This window comes from Nanorana parkeri, unplaced genomic scaffold (genome assembly GCF_000935625.1).
Source record: "Nanorana parkeri isolate BGI_ZX_2015 unplaced genomic scaffold, ASM93562v1 scaffold4, whole genome shotgun sequence".
Taxonomy (NCBI): domain Eukaryota; kingdom Metazoa; phylum Chordata; class Amphibia; order Anura; family Dicroglossidae; genus Nanorana; species Nanorana parkeri.
Genome location: NW_017306272.1, coordinates 3,906,606 through 3,932,217, shown reverse-complemented (window position 1 = coordinate 3,932,217; position 25,612 = coordinate 3,906,606). Strand labels below are relative to the sequence as shown.

Sequence of the window (25,612 nt, the reverse complement as noted above, 5' to 3'; positions counted from 1 at the left end):
ATAATTATATATAAGAATATATATATTATTATATTGCTTGCAAATAAGTGTTTTAATGATATTATTAGACTGCCAAGCTGAAGATGTAAGTATAGGTTCACTTTAACACTTGTTATAGTGCAATCTCCCGGCATCGTGCCAGAAAAATGTGTTGATAGATCATACACTAACAACAGCTTTGGAATTGATAAGTAAATCGTTTTTTTTGCTAAGTCTACAAAGTGAAATGTAAGAGTAATTCTTTGTGGTTGTATTAGTAGCAGAAGCCACACCTGCAGGAAAAGGGGAGAACATGAATTATGACTGAGGACAAGATTTAGTTCAGCCCTCATAAAACCTGTACAGCACACAAGCAACAGGCAGGGGGTAAGCAAAGTAAAGCTGGAGCCGGATCCGAGTGAGTAAGAGAGAAATAAATTCTGTTGCTATAATTAATGGGGACTTGCTACTTCTTTTTCCACTCTGCTAATGTCAACATTTTGTTGTGTGTCTTGGTGGAGTTTGCCAAGGTATGGAGGAATGAGGGGAAGAACACTGCCAATCTTGTAAAGGGGTTTTACTGCCTGGGTAAACTGCAATAAGGATGACAAATGATGAATTCAGGCAACATTCCTAAAAGCTAAAAACATGGCTGACTGTGAATTGTGGCTCTGAAGATATCTCAGTACGGCATCTGTAAAAAAAAAAAAAGTGGAAGGAAAACACACAGGAAGGAACCTAACATACATCTATTTATAATTCTTTCGTGCAAACTTTACACAGGTTTCAAACGTTTCCGATTGAATACAATTAGAAAAATGTGTGAGTCTTTGTTAAAAGCTGTGTGATTTTTCTGTGAAATCATTTATTCATTGGGCTTGGGGTTAAAATTTAGCCCCTAACCCAACAATATATTTTGTCCCTTTCCTTAATTTAATTAAAATCTCCAATGCATAACCTTAAAGTAGTATTAGGGTCTGGACGTTTTTTACCTTAATGCATTCACTGCATTAGGGTAAAAACAGCCCAGCACCTTTTTTTTTACCCCAGTCCCCCCCAGACTTAGCTGTCAGCTGCGCTCATCCCCGCCGCCGGTCCTGAAGCGACCCTCCGTACCCCAAATTTCCGGGTTGCGGGTAGAGGATACTGATGGCAGAGGAGCTGTAGGCTCCTCCTGCCATCAATCAAAGAAGTAAAGGGCGTGGCCTACCACAGGGCTGTGTGTGTCTATAGACGCACACAGCCACCGCGGGGACGAGTGCGCACTGGTGCCTCCATTAGAACGATGGTGGCACCCGTGCAGGGGGCGGGGGGAAGAGCATGGTGGGGACCCACTAGAAAACGAGGAATGAAAAACTTTTTTTTTTTTTTTTTTAAACAACAGCCTCCAGCAAAGGTCTCCTTAAAGAAGAAATGAAAAAAACAATGTGGCTTTAATATCACTTTAACCCTAAAACTGCGTTGCAGTGCACTACATTATGTACCAACACACTAACACGCATTGTCGTGCGACTTCCGAAAATGCTGCATGCACTTTTGTGGTGAGCTAGGTCACTCTTTCGGTCTGCCTTAGCACAGTGCATGGTAACGCACGGCATAACATGTTAACGTGCTTGCGGCAGCGCAACAATAGGAACCCAGCCTGAACACTTAATGCCATTGAACCTAAACATGGCCATAGGTGAGATATTATTTATGACAGGATAATATTGTTTTCTCCTTAGGTTTAATTCCCTGGTAGACCACAGGCCATGTTGTTTCACATATACTTGCTTGCTGTGTCTTTATACTAATATTAGCGCAGATTATATTTCTGATACCATGCAAGCGCTTATCCAAACTGGTCACACTTAATCAAACCTTTCAAGAACTTGGATGCTGCAGACATTGGCTGGGAAAGCGAGATACTGTGGAAGGGACAGTCCTATAATATATGTTGGGCTCTTTAATAAAATGGAATATTTGATCTTGTGTTTGACAAGATACCTGACACAAAAGCCTTGGAGAGGAAGAAAAAAGCACACCTTATGTTTATTCAACTCCCTGTATCATTACTTTTTATTTCCTGCCCTCTCCATGTTTGTCAGCTTTCTCGTGCCTCATTAATTCCTTCCCCTTGTAACTTAATGGTGTGCAAGATATCCTTGAGACAGTCCTTGTGCACTGGAGATGAAGGTGGTGTGATAGGAAAAGCAGGCAGGAACAGTTTGCTTATTTGGGCAATAAAAGGAGGGCTGGCAGTCAAACAGAGAACAGACAGGATGTAGCAAATTACAGACCTCTACCTCCAGCTTTTCTCTTCTGAAGGAACACTTGCTGCAGTAGGCAGATGCCCCCTGGGAAAATGCACCCTTCTTACAGTCACAATGGCTTGTTTGCTTCCTGGCTGAAGACATTGTCTGGTTTACTATACACCCTCCCACTGCCAGCACTTTCCTCATAAACAAACTGTATCCTTGAAAAGGAAAGGATGCGTCTGTCTAATAACCATTGGTGGCATTTTTGAAAGTCTCAAAGAGCTGACCACCAGTCCCAGACAAAGAGGCAAAAAAAAAACATCTTGACAGCTGCCATCAGCCAGGAACTCTGGGTGCACTAATGGTGCCATAATTAAAAACAAGAGCCGCATACAGTAGAGTAGCTGGGTGTACCACAGAATACCAGGCTAACACTAATTTATTGTATCTGGCTGCGCCATAAATATGTTCACACTATTAGAGGTTTAAACGGACAGGAATAAACATCATGTGAGACACAAGTGTTACTGAGAGAGTCAAGAGGCTACAGAAGAAAGAGGGCCAGTCAAAGCAGCGACAGCCCCAGGCACCCCCTCTGCAGGCGCAGCGACAGGGACACCGCATTTAATTGCTGCTTTAATACGCTTTTATTTACAGTCTCTCCCTTTCAATACGCAATATTAAATGTGCATGTACCTCTAGGCATGAACGGGGGACAAAGGCAATTAGGAAAGCAGCTGAAAACGCCAGCAATTATATTGTCAAGTAAAAGATGAAGGTGTGCATGGAAGGGAGCAGAACAAAATTTCAAAAAGCCTCCAGCAAGACTGTAACATGTGTCGTGTGGGAGATTCTAAGCCATGCAATGAAATGGATGGAGAAGGTACTAGCTTTGGAAAGTAAGGTGGAACGACCTGTTTAAAATAATTGTATTTCTAATAAAAGAGAAGACTCCTTTAATTTGTTGTGACCAGCTGCGAAGTCTTAAAGCTTGGCTAAATTAGTAAAAATGATTATCAGCATGACCAGAAGGGAGGTCATCACAGTCCCAGGTTGGGATGTGATGCAGATATTGGCACCTGGCCAGAGTAGGTCTGTGCTGCAGGGTTCTGGGCGCCCTTTGCTCGCCCTACTACCAGCTGAAGTGGGGTTGGCGTGTAGGCTTCATATACTTATTATTTTGTACTATTGCAGGTAAAGCCAGCAATTTACATAGCACTTTAAATACTGTACTGTTACATCATTTCCCGAATCTAAGGTCCCCATCTCACATGCATACATACACATATTAGGGCCAGATTAGACAGGAGCCAATTCACCTACCAGCATGTGTATTAAATGTGAGCAAGTACCCGGAGGAAACCCATGCAAGCACAAAGAGAACATGCAAACTTCATGAAGGTAGAATCTTGGTTTGGATTCCAAACAAGGACCCTGGTGCTGCAAGGCAGAAGTGCTAACCACTAAGCCACTGTGCTTTACTACATTATATGTATAGTGTCTCTTAAAGGTGAGATGAGCTACAGGTTACCACTTAACTAACATACTAACAGTACTCCAGACTTTATTAAACTTTAAAGTGACACTAAACTCAGGAGTTAAATCCTAAAAATGCATTTAAATACCTTAACTATTAACAAAAATGTATCTTATTTGTGTATCACTCGACTGTAGATCCTCAAATCATCTCTGAATTTGTACTGAATCCTTCCTTCTGGGGGTGGCTACTTTTGTTCTCCACGGTCCCTGTGTGTGTTGTAAAGTAGCCACCACACCAAGCTCACTCCTGTGATGAACTACAATCTCATGTGTAGTTTACTAACTTGTATTGCGATTGTAGTCCATCACAGGAGTGAGCTTGGAGCAGTGACTACTTTACAACACAGACAGGGACCAGGGGGAACAAAAGTAGCCACCCTCCCGAAGAAAGGACAGTGTCAGCATGAACTCAGAGATGATTTGAGGATCTACATCTGAGTGATATACAAATAAGCTACATATTTGTTAATAGTTAAGGTACTTAAATGCATTTTTAGGATTTCACTTCTGGGTTTTGTGTCACTTTAAGGTTTAAATCATGTATGTATTTGCCAAAAAATATTTTAAATCAGATGCCCCAGCTACTTTTCATACTTATTTTTAAGAGCTCCAAAAATCTCTACCTTGTATACAGGGGTACTGGAATGCTATGTACACAAAAGCGGTAACTAGCTATTGCCATATTCGTGGCTTCAATATATCAGAACTTCCAGAATTCCAGAGCTGGTTCTACTACAACGGTGAGCAGTCAAAATTACAATGATGTCATTCATTTCCGGTGAACTGATGCTGGCTGAACGATAAGCCCAAAGTACATTTTGGGGGATGAATTTTTATCTATATGAGAACATAAGATATATCTAAAGACACCTGTCGGGTTGTTTTGCCATCATTTCCTGTCCCATAGACACTAGGAATCAGAGTAAGTCACTCCAAAATAAAGTCTCTTCCCTCTTAGACAGTTGTCATTGAAGCAAGTCTTCCTACTGGAAGATGATACTTTTGTAGTGACAAATTAAAATTTGGGATTTTCTCTCACTTTCAGCCCCGGTGACACTGGTCACTAGAATATATTGAGAGGGTAAGTCTATCCATTGAGGACACAGATAGCAATTAAAACCAGATAGGAGTTCTAGATATTTTCCACTCTATACAAAATGTAAAATTTTTTTTTTTGCTTTAGATTCAATTTAATTGATATAATAGTTGAACGTGTGCATACATAGACTGAGCACGCAGTCATGGGCAATCCTGATAAGTAGGCCCTGTATTTATCATACATATATCATAAAGACAAGATGGAAGACATGGTCATCTGTCCATGCATGTGGTTCCTGCACAAGTTTTTTTTATTGTCCTCTACACCACATTACTCGTCACCCACACTGAACAGTCACATTGGTCAGATTTGATGACCACCATGGCCCTGTGACAGATCCTTTTGCATATGCTTTCGCCATATTTTATTAGAGTATATGTGGGAGTTTATATCAAATATTGTGCATCACATAAGAGGTATTGCATAGCCCAAACCAAGAAAAGCTGTTAGAAGTTACCTTCCCTCTATAGTTCAGTTGTGTGTTGATTTTACAACCTCTTACAACAAAGCTTCATGTCCCATCTTACCTTATATCTCTTTTTACATCCAGGGACTGGACAGGCAAATGGCTTCTCATCCCCTCCATTCATACACATGGAGCTCAGGATTGCTTCAGAGCTAATGGCACTCTCTGTGGTCCAGGATTCATCGCTATCTGAGTCTTCATAGTCCACTTCTTCCTCGTCATACTCACTACCTGCAAAGGGTGAAGACAGGATATCAGGATAAATTACCACTGTGTCATATAAGAGAACACATACCGCCAGCATTATCTGAACATGAAGGTGTGGTGTGACAATATATAATAAGACTCTGATACATTCTAATTATGCGTGTAAAAGGGTTAGGGAATCCTTTGACTCTGCATGTGCCAGTGGTTACAATGGAAGGGGGCTAACTGATAGAAATTCATGTAGTTAGCAATTCTGAGTCCTCATGTCGCTGTATACAAGCAGATCAGTAATTGAGACTAGTGGTAAGACATCTGTTGGTGTTCATTGGGACTGTATACCACTGGGACATTTTACAGGATTCCTCCAACACACTGAGACAATGTGCATGTTTTTGAGCATTTTGTTTCTCTTGTCTATAGTAAAAAGAGAAAGTTTGCTAGTATTTTACAACATGCTGAAAAATATGTGCATGCAATATTGTGCTCACAACCATGCATAACTAGTTAGGAGTTATTCTTCTTCTTATTATTATAGAGGATTTATATAGCGACAACAGTTGGCGCAGCGCTTTACAATATAAGGAAGACATTACAATCACAATACAATTCAAGACAAGATGGTAAGGAGGGCTTACAATCTAAAAACCCTACACAGACCAATAGCCGAATATCTGCAGGATGTTCTATTTTCAAAGCAGGATGTACTGTGACAGAGCTGCTTAAGTTACCAGTAAGCGCTTAACAACTATTTTATTTTCTAAATTCTAAATGTCCAAATAGTAATACTTACCCCTGTTTCCCCGAAAATAAGACCTACCCCGAAAATAAGACCTAGTACTATTTTTGGGAATTGCTAAAATATAAGACCTACCCCGAAAATAAAACCTGGTTGTGACCGATCCCTGGGCCGGTGGTGGCATAAGGGGGAATTTGAAGAGCCGTGGGAGAGAATAAGCGCTGCCAACAAAGCCAGCGCTAGAGGAAGCGAGGCGGCACCGGAGGGAGCAGAGCCGCATAAGCCGATGCTTCCTCTATAGCGCCGTCTCCAGTCACAAGCGGAGTGATACCAAATGCACTCCACCTGTGATGATAGTCAATCAATAGTAATCAATAGTGAAAGCGCGCTTCACTCATTCTGGACAGCGATTTGTTACCAAATTACTCTTGGAAAGGTACGACACCCCTGATTGCCCTGATCACCATATTCTTAACTTTGACAATCACTCCTGTCTTGTAAATCTTCTCCCGGTAATAAGTGTGGATTGTTGTACATTAAAAAAAAATAAGACCTAGTGCGTTTTTTTGAGCCAAATAAAATATAAGACAGTGTCTTATTTTCGGGGAAACACGGTATATACAACAACTTATATGACAACTGTAAGATTGTAAGAATGAGTTCATAGTACAATATTAATACAAAACTGAAAATATCACAATCCAAGTGCAAAAGACAAACATTAATAATCATAGGAAATCTTCAGGATTTAGCCAGAATATTCTGCTCTAGATCTGGTTGCTTGCTATGGGCAGTACTTTAACACCTTCTTTTTTTATAGATCAAAAGGTACCAGAAAATATCAAAGAATATTTTTTTAAAAATTTTAAAACATTATTAGGGTTGCAAATAATTAATATTTTCATAATCAATTAGTTGGGCGATTATTTTTTCGATGAATCAATTAATCAGATAGAAAATTATCTATCTATCTATCTATCTATCTATCTATCTATCTATCTATCTATCTATCTATCTATCTAATACAAGCTTCAAAGAATATATTTTCCAACAAATGTTAAGTATACAGGCACTGCCATACTTGCAGCAGCTTTAATAACACTCTGTATGCCCTAATGCCGTGTAGTTGTTGGATTCCTTGTAGTGATGAAGCTTGCCTACCCCTTCCTCACATTCATTTTGGTCTGAGAAACAGCCCATTGTGGTGATAACCCTATTAGAATGTGGGGAAGGGGGGAGCAAGAAGGACCAAACAAGCTCTGGCACCACTCGGAGATGTCAGAGTTTGGCCCATTACAAGCTACATTGCACAGCAGCTGGCAGCACTGCTTGGAATTCGTACTACGACGGCTGAAGTACACAGCGCATCACACTGTGTACTTTTTTTTAGAAGTTAATTGAAATGTCACAAGTAACATGTCATTACATTCTATGGGCAGAGTGCGTTGCAAGGCGGTTGTACTGGGTCACATCACACTGCACTGAAAAAAAGCACTGCATGGAGTACTTTTTTTCAGTGCACACCACTGGGAAAAACGACCAGCTCAGCCCCAACACATATGGTGTGAAATTGCTGTTATTCGGGAACAATTAAAGCTGTCGCAGGGATGTGCAGGCACCTCTAACAGTTTTAATATCTCTAAAGTGTGTGTAAACCCTAACAACAACATTCTCCAGTTTGCTGCTTTTTGCCATTGGAAGCGTTTTGTTAAATCTGTTTTATAAGTGTAAAAGTTGCCTAATAACTTGGCCAGGAATCGTGTGAGTTCATAATTTCCTGTGGTCTCTGCCTGTACACCAGGGCAGAGACCACAGGAAGATGGAGATGAAGAGAGGGCTGTATTCTGTGTATTCCATCAGAAAAGACATAGGCAGGGCTGACACCACCTTTTTTAGAAATCAGAGCTGAAAATGCTCTGAGGAGTTGTAGCAGTTGCCCATGGCAACCAATCACCTTCTATCTTTAATCTTGAAAGCTTAACTGAACAAACTGAAGAGAGAAGCTGACATGGGCAACTGCTCCAGATTCCATCTGTGCCAGTTCGATAAATTCCCCCCACTGTGTTGTCATGTCAAAGAGGAAGGTGGGAGCACACTAAATTTCTGGCCCATCAACAGCTATTCTTCTGTACTGTATAAAACATAACGAAATGTGCATGGATTGCAAAGATGTATGTAATATGTTCTTGTTTGTTTTTTTTTTGCCTTGACCTAAGCTTTAAGTGACAGTCAGTATTGGGATTTACTGCATAAAACATGAACATGGCTTAACCTGAGCTTCATTTTTTCTTTACAGTCATTCAGCATGGATACTGATCATACTGCCTGAGTTGCAGGAAGCCATGCAAGTCAAATCTGAAAGCCCAATTAAAATTACTTTGCAATATTAACAACTTGACTCCACTTTCCTTTTTTTTTTTAACTTTGTCTTCTCTGTTAACACCAAAGACACTGCTAGCTATTGATTAAAAGCTCAGGCATCACCACCTTGAAAAAGTGCTTCTGGCCAGCCTGAAAAGACCTTTCTCTGAGGTAAAGAGCAGGCCCTTTCTTCAGCGCTGCCCAATCCAGAGGAGAATAATTCTACAGATCATAAACCGTGTCAAATAATATGTTGACAAGTCTTAATGCATTTACTAGCCCTGTGGAATTAATAGGAATTATGTCAGAACATTAATAAGAGTTACAGCAATTACGCTGGCTCCCTTCAATCCCTCAGGTGTGGGAATGAATGGCATTGTATGGCCGGTCAGGCCCGGCTCTTTGTGCACAAGGTGCCCAGGCACCTGGAGTTCATTTCTCTTTTCATTTCAATTTGTGTTTTAAGCTTATTAATCAAACTGTCGGAAGGGGAGCTGCAACCGAGGGGGGGCCATAGTTTTACTACTGTTCTTTAATCAAAGGGAAGGCCGAGAAGCTTGAAGACTGTGTATGGGCAGGTTACAATATGCTGGAGTGACACAACAAAGCAAAAGCACATAGGAAAACATCATGCGAAAGCCAAACCTCATGAAAACATACAAGCAGTAATTGGTGCATAGAGCTTCCAATATGAATTGTTGTCCCCTAACCTGCTTCTTAGTTAAAGGAAAGCTGTTGTGAGTGAATTAGGTTAGCTGCCATTGCTGACCTCCTTCTGGAAATACTAGTTGTCAAATAATCTCTAATTCATTGAATCACCTATCCAGATCAGGCAAGTCAGAGTTAAGTCATTATTTGCAAAGTGTGCCCACAGAAAATGTAGAAGGGAGGTGTTATAATCCTGTAATAATTCCCCCCTTACTGGGAATATGATCACCAAATTCTTTATGGTGGCTCGGTAGCTGGCACCATACAAGACACCTGCTACAGTACTCTAGGTTTTCACCATGGCAAGTCGGCACATTTATAAATGTTTCCTTGAGGAGCTGCGGAGACGGTTACATCATCAAACCTTCAACTTAGTGGCCCCTCAGTAAGGATAATGGAAGCTATAAGGGCCCATTCACACTATATGCAGTGACTGGCATTTTTCAGCAACTGAACACCAGTCACTGCTATCTATGGCACATGGAAAACAAGGTTTCCCACCACCTACACACTGGAGATGTCAGGAGGCACTAGCCTGTCCACTAAAACACAGCGTCTTAGCAGGTGGGCTAGTGATAATGGGCTCTAATATGTGTAATAAACACATTTATACTTCTGTCTGTTATTAATTAAAGTGATATTAAAGTCAAAAGGGTTTTAAGCTATTTCAAACGCTGATCAAATCACTTACAGCGGTCGTTGCTCCTTGATGTTTATAAGTTTTTGTTTTCTGCAGAATCAGCTGGTTTCCTGAGCACTGGCCCCGATATCCTGTTTTAGGGTGTCTGCTTTCCCTTGCAGAATCCTATGTGTGTGCTAGAAAGCTGTGTGTGCCTCCACAAACACAAAGACACAGCAAGGCAAGACACTCCTCTGCTTCCTGCTCCCTTCTCCAAGCTAGTAGGTGAATGGCTGCTGGAGACTGCTCAGGGGAGAAGAAAGGAGAGAGCTGGAGTCAGTTGTTCAGAAACTGCCATGCATGATGACTGTATGCATGGCAGCATCTCTACGAGTCACAAGGGGGGGCGGCAGGCAGTGTTTAAAGTGTGTCTGCCACCTTCCTTTCTGGCCAGAGCGTCCCAGGTTGCTAAGACCTGGGTAAGGGCCATACACATCTCCCTGCCTAGCTCTTAGCAACCACGAATGCTCTGGCCGGCGTCCCGCTCAACTCTTGGCAACCAATGACCTCACTGGTTACCAGAAGCTGAGCGGGACACACACGTGATGATGGCAAGCCCCCACTCCACACTGATAGCATGCAGCACCAGCACTTTTGTCCCACCGTGTCCCCCCCCCACCATGTCTAGGGACACCCCTGGCTATAAAAGTGCTTGGGGAGAAAAATGAAGGAAATGGGTATGTATATTTCCAATTGGCCCATTACAATGTATTGGTATGATTCATTATTTATAAATAGCATTTTAATACTACTTCAACATAAACACAAAGGATCCCGTGATCTACACAGTACTGCAAGCATGCACACGCAATGTATGTATAGTTTATATTAAGAAAACAAAATGCAATTATGTGACTTCTATACACAAGGGAAGATATACGCAGCTTAAGTCTTTGGAATTCAGCTGAAGTGCTGCCTTGTCTGCTACAGTGCCTGTAAAACACAGAGATCCCCTTCAGTGAGCCTTTGAAGACGGCACAGTTGTTGAGGTTTACAATACAGTGGCAGAGTATACAAGTATACAACAGTCAGGAAGTAGAGATTAAAGTAAACCTTTAAAGTAAAAATCCTTCCGAAAAGCAGATACCACTACATGCTTGCTATCACCTTTGTTAGCCAGAAAAGCTCCCACTGTGTGCCTGTTTGCATGCCTAGCATCGCTTTGTAACTAAAGTCCAGCCAACTACTATCCCCATCTTTAGAGGAATAACACTTTGTGAGTCTCAGCTCCAAAATCAGGCTCTAAGTATCAAAGTGAAACTAGTTTCAGAGAGACACGGAGATGAGGCAGGCGTGGCTTACAAAGGCAAAAGCAGGAATCGTATGGTGTCTGATCTTATCTTTGTCACTTCCTCTTTGTATCTTTTGCTCTTTTTTTACCGTTTATATGGGCACTTTACAAATATGCGTTTGGCTATTTCGGTTGCGCAGCATTAAAAAAATACTTTGTACCAGAAACATAGATCTACATTGCATGGATTCCTACCAGACATCAGAGACTTATCCATAATGACTGCACCTACAGTACATAGTTTCCAAAACTTTCTATATTCGGATAGAGTGGAGAGGAACCACTATCAGGTTTTTTAAAATTGTCTTTTAGGCAGATTCCCCCTCTCTATTCATCCTGGTGATCGTTATAACCGAGAGTGAAGAGGAAATCTCAAATTTTGGGTTGTCCCCAGAACAGGAATAGAGGGGACATTTTCCAATGGTGATCCTGGTGATAACCAGCAATTTCCTTCACTTTGGAGAGATATCCTCTCCCTTTCTGTTTTTTTATTCAATAAGTTTTTATTTGGGTATTTTCATTTATACAAAACGAATAAAAAGTATTCAAGAACTAAGAAAGTCCGGGTAGGACCAACAGTATGAAGTAAGAAGAAGGTAAAGGTATATGTACTGTACTGATAAAGCATACCTAACTCCATCTCGGACCCTTTCTGTTTTTGACAGGAAGTGAAGGGAAATCTCCCCAATGGGACACAGATGGTCAAAAAACTGACAGGGGTTATAACCATCCCTTACTCTATCCCCCAAAAAATAGGTTTGTCTTATTTGTGCATCACTCAACTGTAGATCCTCGAATCATCTCTGAATTGGTGCGGACACTGTCCTTCTTTCTGGAAGGTGGCTACTTATGTTCCCCATGGTCCCTGTGTGTATTGTAAAGTAGTCACCACTCCAAGCTCACTCCCATTGTGATTGTAGCCCATCCTGGGAGCCAGCTTGGAGCAGTGGCTGCTTTAGAACACACACAGGGACTATGGGGAACCAAAGTAGTCACCCTCCAGAAGGAAGGAAGAAAAACCAGAGAGTTACTGAGGTTTATATATAAGAACATCAGCAAAATTTTTACATTGTACTTTTGCTCAAAGTATCTGAATTCAATTTTTTTTTTAGATTAAATTGTATTTAAAAGCTTGTGTGTGCATAAATGGGAACATGTAATATCCAGAAATAAAGAGACAAAAATAAAACAAAGAGATAATCGGGATAAACAAACAAAAAACAGATTAATTAACCGCTCTGGTGTATTTTGCAGTAAATAATTGGTTTGCACAAAGCACCCGAATGCCATAATTTTTCTAGAGTGAGTCAGAAAACTTTGGACAAGGCCAGGCCACATTGCTACAGTTTCTTTGTCTTTGTGTTTTAAAGTTAGCAACTTTTGTCTGCAAAAAAAATATGGTCCTATAAATCTTTATAGCGAACATAAAAAACAAAACAAAAAAGTTTTGGTCCAAAATGAGTGTCTTAAAAAGATATTTAGAAGCCACATTGAAGTATATTGTTTGGAAATATAAAGTGATTTTGTTACCATTCTAGAGTCTTAGGTGCTGTTCTGAAATGGCACTTGGTTAGCATTTATTTGGCCTGGTACCTTGTATTAACAGCTCCCAAGAGCTCCAGTGGCTATCAGTGCTGGAACTACTGGCTGTCAGTGACGGCAACCATCCAGCACTGAGCTCAGGAGTAGAATAAGTGTGATTCTGCTTCATAGTGCTCCATAGTAGAATACTGCAATGCAATGCTTCTGCATTGTGCTAGGGCCCGTTCGTACCATTGCTGTGCATTAATTGTGCACTCGGATGTGTTGCGGTACGGTTGAAAAAATAAGTTCTTTCCGCGGTTGAGCGTACTGCGGCTGGGAGGTGTGTCATTCAAAGGAATGCACTACTTTTTTTAACTGCACCATGAAACACGGTATTGCGGTACCACAGGTTGTGGCATGGTTGAGTGCACTGCGGCTAGTAGATGCATTTGGGGTGCCATTCAAATGGATGGCAAGGCATTGCACCAGCTGCACTGTAATGCACAGTAGGTGTGTTGCATGGTGCATCTTTAACTAGGGCAGAGCACTTTCCTGCTTCCCCCTGCAGCAACAGATCGCTGCAACAGTGATCTACTGCTCTTGTGGGGAAGAGGCCTCTGTCCTCATCGGCATGGGGACAAGGTGCTTTTTTCCAGGGGGTCCCTCCTTGAAAAGCACCCTCCCAATGGCCAAGGGCATGTGGCCTGGGAGCGCCCCCCTTTCCTGTCCTGCCCTGCCAGGCCACTGCTCAGATTAACGGTCTGTTATGGGATTTTAGGACCCCACTTTTTTTGTACCTTTTTGGAGCTTTGGGGTCCTTCTTAAAATTCCTACGAGACCTAAAGGGTGTGTTATGAATTAGGGGAACCCCACGCATTTTATTAAATTTCTTACATCGGGCTCCCATCTAACATTCAAAGCAGACCTAAAATGTCTGGTATGATTTTGGAGGGGGACCCCACACTGTTTCTTTTTTAATTTGATTTTTTTACAACTTGCAGGTGATTCAGACCGGTTCGGCAGACTGTTTTCCCCGCTGTGGCTGTGTGCTCGCCGTGGCTGTTTACTTCGGCTGCTGTACGGGCTATTGTGAATAGGGCATACAGCAGCCCTTCGTTTCTGCAGCGATAACGAGCCGAAGGCTAAACCCTTCAGCAGCTTAGTGAATAACCCCCTAGGTCTCTCTAAAGAGGACATAGCAGCCACACAGGGAGTGCATTGTTTTCAATGAGTCGGTCGACTCATATACTTGCATGGCTAAAAAAGAGCAGTAAAGCACAACAATGTACAGTTCCAGCACTGTACCTTTGTATATGTGTAATGTAAAAGTAAACCAATTACAGGACAAATCCTTTTACATTCCAGACTGAGTAATGGATTGAAATAACAGTGCTTCAGTCTCACTGTACCGTAAATAATGATACTAAAAAACTGAGCGAAAAATGAACATTGTTTTTACGCAGCCACATGCCAGTGTAATGTATCCCTTGTCTACTCTGTGGTAGAAGCAGGAAAAAATATCGTATAGTTTTCAGAAAACAAAGCAGGACATTTTCCACCTCCAGTCACGGGATGTTAATGGCACTCTGGCAAATGTTTAAACGATCTCCAAGCCGCCCCCTCCATCAAACACTCACCAAGAATTAAAACCAGTTGGGGCAGAGAAAAATGAACATCTGGTCCGGGCTTATACAGTATGCGCCTTTGGAGTACTCCCCTAATTAATGTGGTTTTGGCATGTGTTACTGGAGAATGTAATTATAGATAGAAACACAATTCTGAATAAGCTTACTAACAAACTCCCTGGCTGCATATAAAGAGGCCGTCCAACTGTTTAGAAAACCAAGTGGCTCATCCACACTTTGGGAGAAGAAAAAGCATATGAATGAAAAAGGCTGAACGTGAGCTTTAATGAGAGCCATCTCTACCGGGAGGAGCAGGACAGTATGTACTACTGCTGTCAGTCACTTGCATGCTCTATTTCCACCAGCTGTCACTGAACACTGTAGTCCTGGTTTGGGACCATAAATTGGTGAGCATGGCTTTACACAGATGAGGTTTAATGGCTTGCTTGATTTTGGCAGGGATTAAAAAAGAACTCTGGGTAAAGAAAGAACTAGGCTTTTACCCCCTAATAACCTAGTTCTTAACCCTTACTAGGTTACCACCTAGTAACCTAGTAAGGGTTATGTGCTTGTTATGTCTAGGGGTAGTTTTTCTTGGTCCTACGGTGGTCAGCGCTCACCTCTCTCCCCCGCCACTCCAGCTGTGAACTGTCTCTCTGCATCCTCATGTCTAATGCAGGTCAATGGTCCAACAGTGCAGGTGAGGCTCCCTTTCTCAGTGTCTACACCAGTGTTTCGCAACCTTTTTTCACTCACGGCTCCCTTTAAAAGTGTGCAGAATCTTGAGGCGCCCCAGTCTAAAATTGTAAGTAAAAAAACTATGTGTGGTTCCCCGTAAAGTCTATACAGGCTCTTTATCCTAGATAGGGGTCTGGTATGGATTTGAAGGGGTTGCATAGCTGGCTGTCCTGCACCATGGAAATGCATGGCTCTGTGTGAAAAGTTGAAGGCACCCCTGAGAAAGGAAACCCCGGGGTGCAGCTGGTTGAAAGAGGCTGCCCTTTACTATATATGTGATGTCTGTGCTGCACACCTATGACATGATCCAGCCAAATGGAGAGTACAATGTAGGACGCAGGTTGCTAACAGAAAGCAGCAGCCTGAGTATTGTCATGGCTTACATTGCTAACAGTGAACATTCTGTCATGTACTTAAGCCAGTCATAGTTGGACGGTCTCTTTATATGTGGCCGGGGAGTTTCTTGGTAAGCTTACTCCTAACTGTTTATCTTGTTAGTCTGTATTTCATGAGCAGCTTGATCTCCAGGGCACAGTATCTACATTTTGCCTTGCCAGGAATGCTAAGTATTGGGATTTTCTTCCAAGAATCTCCTTTTATTTCTACCTCTGAGCACATTAGGTTACATCCCTTTCTCAACGTATATCCAGAATCACAGCCAGTCTTTCTTTACTTGTCTGTTACCTATAATGACAAGCTGCTTTCTAAATAAGCATGGCTGAGAACACTTTTATAAGTTGGCCCTGAGATTTTTTAATAATATGAAGCCATCTTCATTGGCTATATTGGTAGGCATTTTGTCAAATGGGTGGTGCTGGAAGGGCCTAAAATTTGAGCTGGGTATGGCCCTGTCTGCACCACCCGGCTCAACAAAAGTCGATAATTCAGTTGACTCTTGTAGGAGCCAGGTGGAAAAAAATGCCTGCAGCCAATCTGCCAGCAGTTCGGGTATTCTGCCAGTAGTTCAGGTATTCTGCCAGCAGTTTGGATATTCGGCCAGCAGTTTGAGTATTCTGACGAGAGCACTGGCTACATTTAGTTCGGTGCGCCTGCAGCATCTATTAGTGTATGGCCAGCTTTAGACTTGAGTTTTTGGTAGATGGTAATGTGATGAGTTGTCCACAAGCTTCATATGTATTGGGGAATCTGATAAAGATCTTCTCAGTTCCCAGCTCCGCCCATCTGCCATTGTCCTTTCAATGCAGATTTATACTTCCTTTTGGATAATCAATCCTAGGTTGACACTCTTCCTGTAACAAGAGATGGGAGATTTTACAGCTAGGGGAAGAACGTTTTTGCTCTGCTGTCACCATATGCAAGACCAGAAGCAGTTCTACCATTTTAGAGTCATCCGGAAAAATGATTCCAAAGCTTGGGATACATGGGAGATTTCCCCAGCTCATTGGCAAGCAATATGGCAAATAGAGTAAAAAAAATAAACCTAGTATACCCCAACCACATATAACTATATTCTGTAAACATTGTTTGAACATAGCCCTGTACTTCATTCTGTCATAGACTAAGTCCCCTTTCACATGGGTGGTGTCCATTTTGAGCAGAAGGGGATCTGCAAACAGATATCCCTACTGATTAGAGCAATTTGGAACAGATTTCCGGGGCCATTCACACCGCATACATTGCGTTGTGATCCGTTTTTCAATGGATGCTAACGGAAGGGCACCGAAAAATGAATGGGTGTGAATGGGGCTAGTTCATGCTGCTCCATTCCACAGAAAAAAAGTAGAACATGCACTACTTTTTTCAGCGCAATGTAACGCAACAGATCTGGTGTAAACTAGCCCCATTCACCCCCATTCATTATTCAGTGCCCTTCCGTTAGCATCCATTGAAAAATGGATCGCAACACAACGGATTGGAAGGAAATTGGAAGGTACAATTGCAAGTCAATTGAACTTCCGCTGACTTGCAATTTCCTTCCGAATTTGGTGTGAATGCACCCTCAGTCTTGTGACATCTGACATGTTCGTTTGTTTTTTTCCTCCATCTTGTGATGAAGGAGAAAACTGCACTAGCTTTACCCATGTTAGGTCTATGGGCTTTCGGATGTAAGCGCATATGTGTCTGTTTACATCCGATTACCCTTGATTGTTTTTTTGGACCTAGATGGACTTGGAGGCAATCACATGTAAACGGACATGTGTCTGCTTTCCTCCGACTGCCCATAGACTAACATTGAGCTTCCAATCAGGTCCAAATGAAAAAGTGACAGGGGGACGTGATGGAACGCCGCGTGAAAGGGGCACTAAAGTTGTATTAAACTCTCAGAGGATTTATGAAAACTGGAGCAGAGAAAATCTGGAGCAGCTGTGCAACCAATCAGCTTCTCTCTTACATTTTCGAATCTTAACTGAACAAACTGAAGAGAGAAGCTGATTGGCTGCCATGCCTAGCTGCTCCAGAATTTGTCTGCTCCAGTGTTCATAAATTCCCCCCTCAGTCTTTTTGCCCAGCAAAGTATTTCTTTACATTTTTGCCCAAGCACTAACAGTCATCATATTTCCAAACATTTGGCTCCAACTCCCTCAGTAAGGTGATGGAAATATCCAGCACACAGTATAGGGCGTATCCAAGAAGCTGGGGCTAGGGTTGCCACCCGTTCAGGATTCACCCAGACAGCCTGAACTTCCTGTCTAGTACAAGATCACAAGAGACAGAGCAGTCTCCAGCAGCTGTCTATCTACTAGTTTGGTGAAGGGAGAAGGAAGATGTAAGGAAGGAGGAGAAAAGAGAGGGGAGCAGGGGGGACAGGAGTGGCTTGTCTTGCTGTGTCTGTCTGAAGACACACACAGCTTTCTAGCTGTGGCTCCATAGGACACTGCAAGGGAAAGGAACCACCCTAAAACAGGATATCAGGGCCAGTGCTCAGGGAACCAACTGATTCTCCAGGAATCCATTGTAAGTGGTTTAATCAACATTTGAAATAACTTAAAAACATTTTGACTTTAAAATTACTGAAAGAAAATCTGTTGCATGTGGCTGACCTTGTAATTCATGAATTGTTAATCACTCTCGTCTACAAATCTACGGCGTTCTTTTTCATCACATGCCCCTGACGGAGATTGTACTGGAATGAAAGTATGGTTACCTTCACAGGAAGGAAATCAGCCTGTGTGCTATATATTCTGCACTAAATACAGGGAGGACTGAGGCCCTAATCCTGCTCTAGGCCCTCGTCGTGTCTCTTTGATGTCACTGCTACTTATGGTTGTCCAACTAATTAAGGGTTTTGAAGTCTGTTGTACAGCGATTTTCCCACCGTGGCTCTAGACCATCACCTGTGGAGCTTGGCACACAGACCTGCACTCAGCTGTGCGTATTTACAGATGTGATACCGATTAGGACTATAGTGTAAAATGTCTGTAATGGGTTTAATAAACTCTGTGGAACAACAAATGTGAACCATATTTGTGCTTGCCTTGAGCTTGGGCTCTAATGCATACCTCAGTGAACTAAAAGGTAAATACAACAGACACAGTTATTTACAGGCCTTATCCGTTTCAGATGCCATGAAATGTCTTTATGTGGGAACTGAACTTTGAAAAATGTGTACAATACACATGAGCACTCTGACATAGCACGTTCCAAATATGGTGAAACATGTCAGGATTGGGAGCACAAGGACTTTTAAAATATTAGCAGAGATCAGCAAAAGTACATAAAAGAAATAGAGACTTAGGGGGTTATTCACAAAGCTGCTGAAGGCAGCTGAGTTAATAACCCAGCCAAAGTGAAGTGAGCCTAATGCTGTTCGGCTATTCACATCAGCCTTGTACGGTTAATTTCAGCCCTATATCAGCTGAACATGCTCTGCAGAACAGTGACGTGCGGGTGAGGCATTCCCCAGCCCCGCCCCTGCCGCACGAAGCCCGCCCCACCGGAAAAAGCTCCACCCCCAAGCTAGTGTAAAGGAGGAAGGGAGGAAACAGGGAGTAGGCTCCCTGTCCCTGACTTGCTCCTCACTTTTGAGGCGCTCCGTCCATGACAGGTTACACAGCGGGGAGGATTTCTCGCTGTGTAACCTACCCCTGGTGCAGAAGGACTTCGACTCAGCCGATCCAATATCAAGATCGGCTGATCCGAAGCTCCGTTCTTATAGGGGCCGAACGGCAGTGAGTGAATAGCCGAAATGCCGGCTCGGCTATTCTGCTCGATCCCTCCGAGGTACCGAGCAGAATAGCAAAACAGTTAAATAAATGTAAAAAAAAAGTTCTAAAATTATTTTCAAAATGTAAACAAATAGGAAAATGAAAAATAAATAAATATTGCCAGAGTCTTCTAGCAGGTCCCAGCCAATGAACAACAACTGGGCAGAGCCGGCCGTGATGTCACAGCCGTCTCCGCCCATTTGTTATTGTTTAATGGCAGATCAGTGTCCCCAGGTCATTTGTGGTCTCACCAGGGGTCCAGAGGCAGGCAGTGTGCTGTCAGGAAGGAGCCGGAGGAGGAGGAGTTGCGCGGGCCGGTCTGCACCAGCAGCTCACAGGAAAATGCTGATTCAGGCAGCTGCACATGTCTGAGGTCCCGCGCTTGCTGCGGACCTCAGGCAGCTGCATCTGTCAAAAAATTGCCTGACACCTGGACACAAGTCTCAAAAACCGGACTGTCTGGGTGAATCCTGAACGGGTGGCAACCCTAGCACCAACTTTTTGGGTAACCCCTATACTGTGTGCTGGGGATTTCCATCACCTTACTGGCCACTTGCTATGCCAACCTTAATATCTCTGCAGAACATGCCAAAAAGCATGTGCTTTATGGCAGAACTGCACAGATGAGTAACAGGCCTAGTGCAGGGACTCTTCTCCTCCTCCTACTGATGACATATAACTAAATACCATCTGAAACATCAACTCTGCATACTTTTTATATGGTTAGCCAGCCAGCTCCGCTTCCCTTGAGCAGGGGTCCAGTCACAGCTTTGACTGCTGCAACCCCAGCTCCTACATTAGTGACAGGGATTGTGCTTATCTGTTCCTCTCTAGTGTATAAAGAAACTCTATAATTTCACTAAGACTGGGTGCACATGAGTGATTTTTGCTAGAGGGAGTGCACTACTAAAATCGCCTGGGATCACGTGTGATTGATTGCTAAACGAACATGGGTGATAAATGTTTTAGTAAAAACCCCCATGTACTTGTACCTGTCTGACAATAAAATCTCTATGTAGCTATTATGTTAATTACATTACAAGTACACACTACGATGATGATCATGATGATTATTATTATTATATAGCACTTAGGGCCCATTCACACCACATCCAGATTACCTCCAGACCAGACCAGACTGTTTCCGGACCCAAAATGCATCCCAATGTATCTCTATGCTATTTCTGGCCTCTGTTCCCACCAGCGCAGTCCGTTCCAGACCAGACCAGACCAGAAAAATACTGTTCGTCCTATTTTGTCTGGTCTGGAATGCACTGGAACGCATCAAAAGGCATCATAAACGCATGGAACGCACCTGTAAAACCATTTTAAGCGTAAAAAAATAATAATAATTTTCCAATTGCTGCAAAATGGCGGTAAAAATGCAGCATACGCAATGCACTATGTTCCAGATCTGGTCCGGAAAATGGTGTGAACCCAGCCTAAAAGTTTGTGCAGCACTTTTCAATATAAGAAAGAAATTACAGTTACAATATAATTCAAGACAAGATGGTTAGGACTAGGGGAAGAATGTACATACCTATAAAGGTAGTATAAATGAAAGAAAATATGGTATAGAAAGCATGCATTGAAGTGAAAGTCATAATAAAAATACATTGTGATGTTACAATAACACCAGTAGAATATCTTCTGAAGACACTCCAGATTTTCTTCAGGGCATACTTACACTTCTTTGGTTTCCTGCAATATGAAAATGCATTGCAAGCAGAAATCCTATTCATTACTATGTGGCTAAGTCACAACCATGCACTGTAGCTCGGCATGTATTTAGAAATCAGGGCAGGTAGCATTTTTGGGTGTCATTGCCCATTAAGTGGGATTATACGATTTGTACATTTTTTGCACATCATGAATAATCTCTATTACCGAATGTTCCATTCCAACTTTGGATAAGGCATTAAGAAAATAAATACATGTTCATGCACGTTTAAAGTGACCCTGTCAGTTCCGTAACAAAATCCAAAAGGAAGTTCCTTGCAAAAGAAGAGGTACAATACTACGTTCCTCAGCATCCTGTGTCTCCTCCGATCAACTGTTGCAGCATTGGTCAGACTCTTCAGTATTCAGCATTTCCTGCAGTGTCAGATGCCTGTGTACCCCAACGTGCACTGTTTCTCCCAACCTCTGCTTCATTACAGGACTAATCAGTGATGCAGGGGTCAGAAAAAGGAAGCACAACTCCTGACAGGGAACCCCAGCATCTACTTCTTCAGGGAACTTCATTTTGTATTTTGTTACAGAACTGACTGGCTCTTATAGATGCCTATGGTAACAACAGCGCTGATGTGAGACACCTTCTAGTTCCTGCAAGTACCTGGGCTAGAGCTTGTTCACACCAGAGTAGCTTTGGCTCAGCGCTGTCTCACATAACTGCCTGTAAGAACTGGCTCATTTTATTCAATGTTTCAGGTAAAATGTATGCACTTGTATGCAATCCTCATTGACAGCTTCACTGCACTCAAACTGCACTTTGAAAGCCAAAAAGTATTTTTCAATCAGTGGTTTTGCAGATGTAATGAATCAGTTTTCAAATTAATCTCTGTGTCACTATAAAGCTATACAGCCTTGACTTCCCTCGAACCTCTACTGCTCACTGGAGCCATGACAGCTGCTTGACAATGGGTTGGGCTTAGTGCAAATATTGGTGAATTAATCTGGGCTTGGAGAGGAGCTGAAGCCTTTTTTAGGTCAGGTCAGGTCAGGTTCAATTCTCCTCCTTCATTCCAATCATAGCGATATTTTACTAACCTTGTTATCATACTGGCTTTGTACATGAGTGTGTCAATGTTTTGGGGACATTGGCCCAAAAGCGTCTGGGAGACAGTATTGTGTTCCCAGTAGAATGCAAGATTATAAAGGCCCTTTGACATACAACTTTGAGCTTATGTCAATGGGCAAATGAAATGTTGTTTCCCATGCATTCATCTTCTATTTGAGATCAGGTTTTTACACTTCTGATATCATTTACAGTTGAGTGACAGGTGATTTTACCCCCTTCTAACCTTTATCAAGCTGCATTTGCTTTCCTATCGACTGGTATTTAGAGAGGAGCAATTCTGACGCAAACAAATGCCCATTGACATAGGCGCTTTAACTGCAGGAAACAAATAACTAGTTTTTGGAGGAGTAGACTAGAAAATGGGAAAACTGAATTTGGTATTTTTGAGCAGCAGAGATAGTTTTAATTTACACTTATTGTACAGTATATCTCAAACAACCTTGAACCCATATACAATATATATATATATATATATATATAAAACACAATTTTGGAGAAAACCCCCCCATAAAGGAACGTGACATTGTATAAGCTTTATAACAGTAGTAAATGGTTTTTCTTCAGCAGAGGTCAAATTGTGAATTGACATTTTCAGAAGCTGTTATGGTTTGGATGCATCAGGCATTGAAAGTGAGTCATTCAGTTCCCACAATGTCTTTAAAGACTTAATAAAGAGATGGATGGATAATTTTCTTCTTTATCTTTTGTGCATAAAAAGAGTGGCTAAACATCATCTTTGTGCCAGCCGCTGACACCCGCTGTGGCAGCTCTAGGTGCATTAGAATTACTTAAGAGAGATATTTCTGAAGATGGTTAGAGAAAGTGGTCGGACAAAGAAACTTTACAACTATCAGGGTGGTCTTGAAATCCACAGGCTTGTTTCACAGCATATGCAGACTCCATTACCTCTCTGCAATAAAGAGAGTGCAGGAGCTTTCGGAGCCACTTCTGGCCTATGCCTCGTATTGAGGCAAAGCTGAGGTGACTATAAAGAGTTGCCATAAATCTTTTCTGGACTGACTTTCACAGCGTTGTGTAAGGATAAAACATGGTATGATTAATTTAGAGCTACTAAAACTGTCTACAGACAGCACAGCATGCATGTACAATCCAATCATCAGCCAGTCCTTCAGTTGCTAATAAAGAAATTATAACCTAGAAGGTTAAAATGAGGAGGGACTAAAGGAACCAAAAAGCCCTCCACTGAACCAGTGCCCTTCTAGGACAGAGGGTATTCACATGTATGATTCCATCACATATCAAAAAAGTAACTAATATTCCATATTGCAAACAAGTGGCAAAGCCATGCAAATCATTCCTTTTAACCCCAACGGTTAACTGTACCGCTGGTGTATAGCACACATGCAACCTAATATTATAGACTCATTTATTCCAAAGTGCATACAGCTGTTCCAGGCTTATAGCCTTCATCAATGCAGTATCTGGAAACAATGGCTTCTAAGACATAGGGCTTGGTGACCAATGAGAAAGTATAACCCAGAATATTATGGTGAGGACAGAACAAATGGAACCAAAAACCCCTTCACGGAACCAGTGTCTAACACAGAGGTTATACCTACACCATAGAAGCCATTGTTTTCATGCACTGCACTGATGATGGTCAACAAGCCTGAAACAGCTGTATGTATCTTCTTTAAAAATAAAAATGTATATGTGTGTAAAGCAATCCCAAAGTCAGATGTCACTAGAAAAAAAACAATCGCCAATCCTTTGTACCACATGTATCAGACACAACTCTGGTAAGCCCCGTCATATGTCTACAGTGTATATAGTTGAATAGGTGAACGTTGAACCATTCTTGTTCTGGATCTAGCATCATGCAAGGCCAGCACACACAACACTACTGAAAAGTCAATGATGCCAGCACAACCAGTCCTCTTCATAAAATGCAGTGTGAATAAAGGGGCTTTTATAAAAGGGAAGAGGTTGTGCTGGTAGCACTAGATTTTCTTATGTTTATAGATAGCTAACATGTCTATTTTCGCACACTGAGAACAGAGAACTGAGAATTGTCCCTTTACCTAAATGTGACCAGAAGGGGCAGAATTCTAGTTTCAGCAATTGTGGATCTAGTCAAGGTAAAGGGAGGGTGGGAGTGCACCTAGTTAGATGTAGTTAGTCAGCTCCCTCTCAGAACTACAGATAGCCTGCCTCCAAGCCTGATGTCATCAGCAAAGATGGTGGCACTCTACACGTGGCCCCTACAGTGAAAGTTGTAAGTAGCACCCTTATCGCTGCATCAATATTTAGTATATGAGGTGGTGGATTATTTGAAGAAAGATTTTTTTTGGGGGAAAGGGCTGTACGCTGTAGTCGCACTTTAAATATGTTTCCTCCTTTTAGTATTAACACTGTATCTGACCTTTTCAACATGACTACAGAATGATTAGCAGGAAAACGCAGTGTGCGCCATCTGAATCACGTATCTGGCATCTGTAGTGTAAGAGGTTGACTAGATCAGGGATAGGCGAAGTCCTGATACAAATGATGAAGTGACATTTATGAAGAGAACTGAACTTTAAATCTGTGGGACAGAATAATGATGTTTTCATTTTACACTCCATTAGCCTTCTGCTGCCTTTGACATGTTATGATTCCACATTTGCAGCAATAACAGAAGTGTCCTCAACTTGCAGAGTTGTAGAATTTGTTATAAGGCTGTGCGCCTGTGGTTTATATACACAGATAGGTGTGTGCCATCGTTTCCATGCAGATGATGTTTCTTTGCGCTTGTACTGCCAAGGTTTGTAATATAAGACTCTGTATTCAGAGGTGGGAGTTTTACAATGATACACGTTCAGATTTCAATTCGTTTTTACTACTGTAACCAGTATACATCTTTAGTGTCTTATCACCAAGGACAAACATCACTGTCCTTCTTTATAACAATGTATTAAGACTGACATTAAGAAGAGATTGTAAATCCTACCCAACAGCAGTCGTCTGGCAAAGAAATGGAACCAGTCATGGAAGAAGGGTCACACAAGCTGGTTCAGAAGCTATGAGTAACTATCTATATGGTGCTTATAAAAGGAAGCATGGCCATATCCAAACATGCCACCTTAAAGAGGCCTTTACTTTTTGGGCAACCCTTCCCCCTCTGCAATATAAAGAAAACCAATTGGTTTACTCTTTTTTGAAGACTCCAATCTGCCCCATTGCCTAAGCGAGAATAACGTGTACTGCTCCTGCAGCCTCCTGAGATATCCTAGTCACATATTCCAGGAGGCTGCATGACCAGGGACACACAGGGCTGGAGGATGGACCTGGGGACACAGTATCAGGGACTAGGTGCAAGAACCTGGAAGAGACAGCCGGCTCTTGATCACAGGAAGGAAGAAAGATGTCGGCACAGGTCCCGGCCTGTGGAAACCAAGCGCATCACAGCAGGACAGTGCTTGATTCACTGGGCAGGTGAGCATGTTTTCTGAAGGAA

General features: G+C 42.1%; 1 protein-coding gene across 1 annotated transcript in view; it reads right to left on the bottom strand.

Moving 5' to 3' along the window:
- JAZF1 (JAZF zinc finger 1) overlaps positions 1-25,612 on the bottom strand; it is a 222,900-nt gene that overhangs the window by 5,970 nt on the left and 191,318 nt on the right. Inside the window, exon 4 of the mRNA XM_018576086.1 lies at positions 5,382-5,551. Coding sequence (XP_018431588.1) covers positions 5,382-5,551 — 170 coding nt within the window. The remainder of the gene's footprint in view (positions 1-5,381; positions 5,552-25,612) is intronic.